This window comes from Lactuca sativa, chromosome 2, assembly GCF_002870075.4.
Source record: "Lactuca sativa cultivar Salinas chromosome 2, Lsat_Salinas_v11, whole genome shotgun sequence".
Taxonomy (NCBI): Eukaryota; Viridiplantae; Streptophyta; class Magnoliopsida; order Asterales; family Asteraceae; genus Lactuca; species Lactuca sativa.
In genome coordinates this window covers 157,836,539-157,838,059 of record NC_056624.2, presented here as the reverse complement: position 1 = coordinate 157,838,059, position 1,521 = coordinate 157,836,539, and the positions used below count along the sequence as shown (strand labels likewise).

At 37.8% G+C, this 1,521-nt stretch overlaps 1 protein-coding gene across 1 annotated transcript; it reads left to right on the top strand.

Annotated features, from left to right (window-relative positions):
- Positions 1-232: 232 nt before the first annotated feature.
- LOC111883370 (uncharacterized) lies at positions 233-1,206 on the top strand. The gene is made up of 2 exons (XM_023879694.1): positions 233-268; positions 886-1,206. Exons 1-2 carry the CDS (start codon positions 233-235, stop codon positions 1,204-1,206), a joined length of 357 nt encoding a protein of 118 aa, XP_023735462.1.
- The last annotated feature ends 315 nt before the right edge of the window (positions 1,207-1,521 follow it).

The window sequence follows — 1,521 nt, the reverse complement described above, 5'->3', positions numbered from 1 at the left end:
TACTCATTCGATGGGTTTTACTCTTACAAGAGTTCGATATTGAAATCAAGGACAAGAGCAGAAAGTCAAACCTTGTTGCTGATCATCTTAGCAGGATTGTTTCTCGCGATGACTCAACTCCCATTCATGATGCATTTCCCGATGAGAATCTATTTTCAGCGAAAGTTACCTCATGGTATGCCGATATTGTGAACTACATCGTCACAAATCAATTTCCACCATATTTGAATCGATGACAAAAAGACAAAATCAAGATAGAAGCCAAGAGGTATGTATGGGATGAGCCATATTTGTGGAAATAGTGTGCTGATCAAATGATTAGACGATGTGTGGAACAACATGAGGTATCTTCTATCTTAGCATTTTGCCACTCTTATGCTTGTGGAGGGCATTTTGGTCCTCAAAGAACTGCAAGAAAAGTATTAGAGAGTGGATTTTACTGGCCAAGTATTTTCCATGACTCTTATGTTTTTTGTGAAAGCTGTGATAAATGTCAAAAGATGGGTTCTTTAAGCTCAAAGAATCAAATGCCCCTTAATCCCATTTTAGTTTGTGAATTTTTGATGTTTGGGCATTGATTTCATGGGACCTTTCCCATCATCCTCAGGTTTTACTTACATCCTTTTGGTTGTGGATTATGTTTCAAAGTGGCTGGAAGCAAAAGCCACTCATACTAACGATTCAAAAGTTATGATAGATTTTTTGAAGGCTAACATCTTCTCCAGATTTGGTATTCCAAAAGCCTTAATTAGTGATCGTGGTTCACATTTTTGCAATCGTATACTTGGAAGTGTCTTGAAGAAGTATGGTGTTCCTCATAAAGTTTCTGCAACATATCATCCACAAACAAATGGACAAACATAAGTGAGCAATCGATAAATCTAGGGTATTTTGGAGAAAACTGTCAATACAACAAGGAAAGATTGGAGTACTCGTCTTGATGATGCCTTGTGGGCATATCGTACAACATTCAAAACTCCAATTGGGATGTCTCCATACTGCATTGATTTTGGAAAGCCATGTCGATTATCCGTTGAGTTGGAGCATAGAGCCTATTGGGCAGTCAAGCAATTCAATATGGATTTAAATGAATCGAGAAAGAAGAGGAAGCTTGGCATTCAAGAGCTTGAGGAGATCCGCAATGAAGCATATGAAAATGAAGTTCCTTTTACAAAGAAAAGACGAAAGCATACCATGACAAGATGATATCACGCAAGGTATTTGAAAAAGGTCAAAAGGTATTACTTTACCACTCTCATTTTAAATTAATTCTTGGTAAATTAAGGTCCCGTTGGGTGGGACCTTTTGTTGCCACTAATGTTTTTGAGCATGGTGTAATAGAAATCACAAGTGAGAAAATCGGGAAGATCTTTAAGGTGAATGGTCATCGTTAAAGCCTTATTATGAAGGCTTTGAAGTAAAAAATGAGGAAGTGGAAGAAGTAGCAGATCCAAAGTACCAAGATTGACAAATGATTGGGGTCCATGTCGAGCTACCTACTTTAAACAAGGACAGCTACCC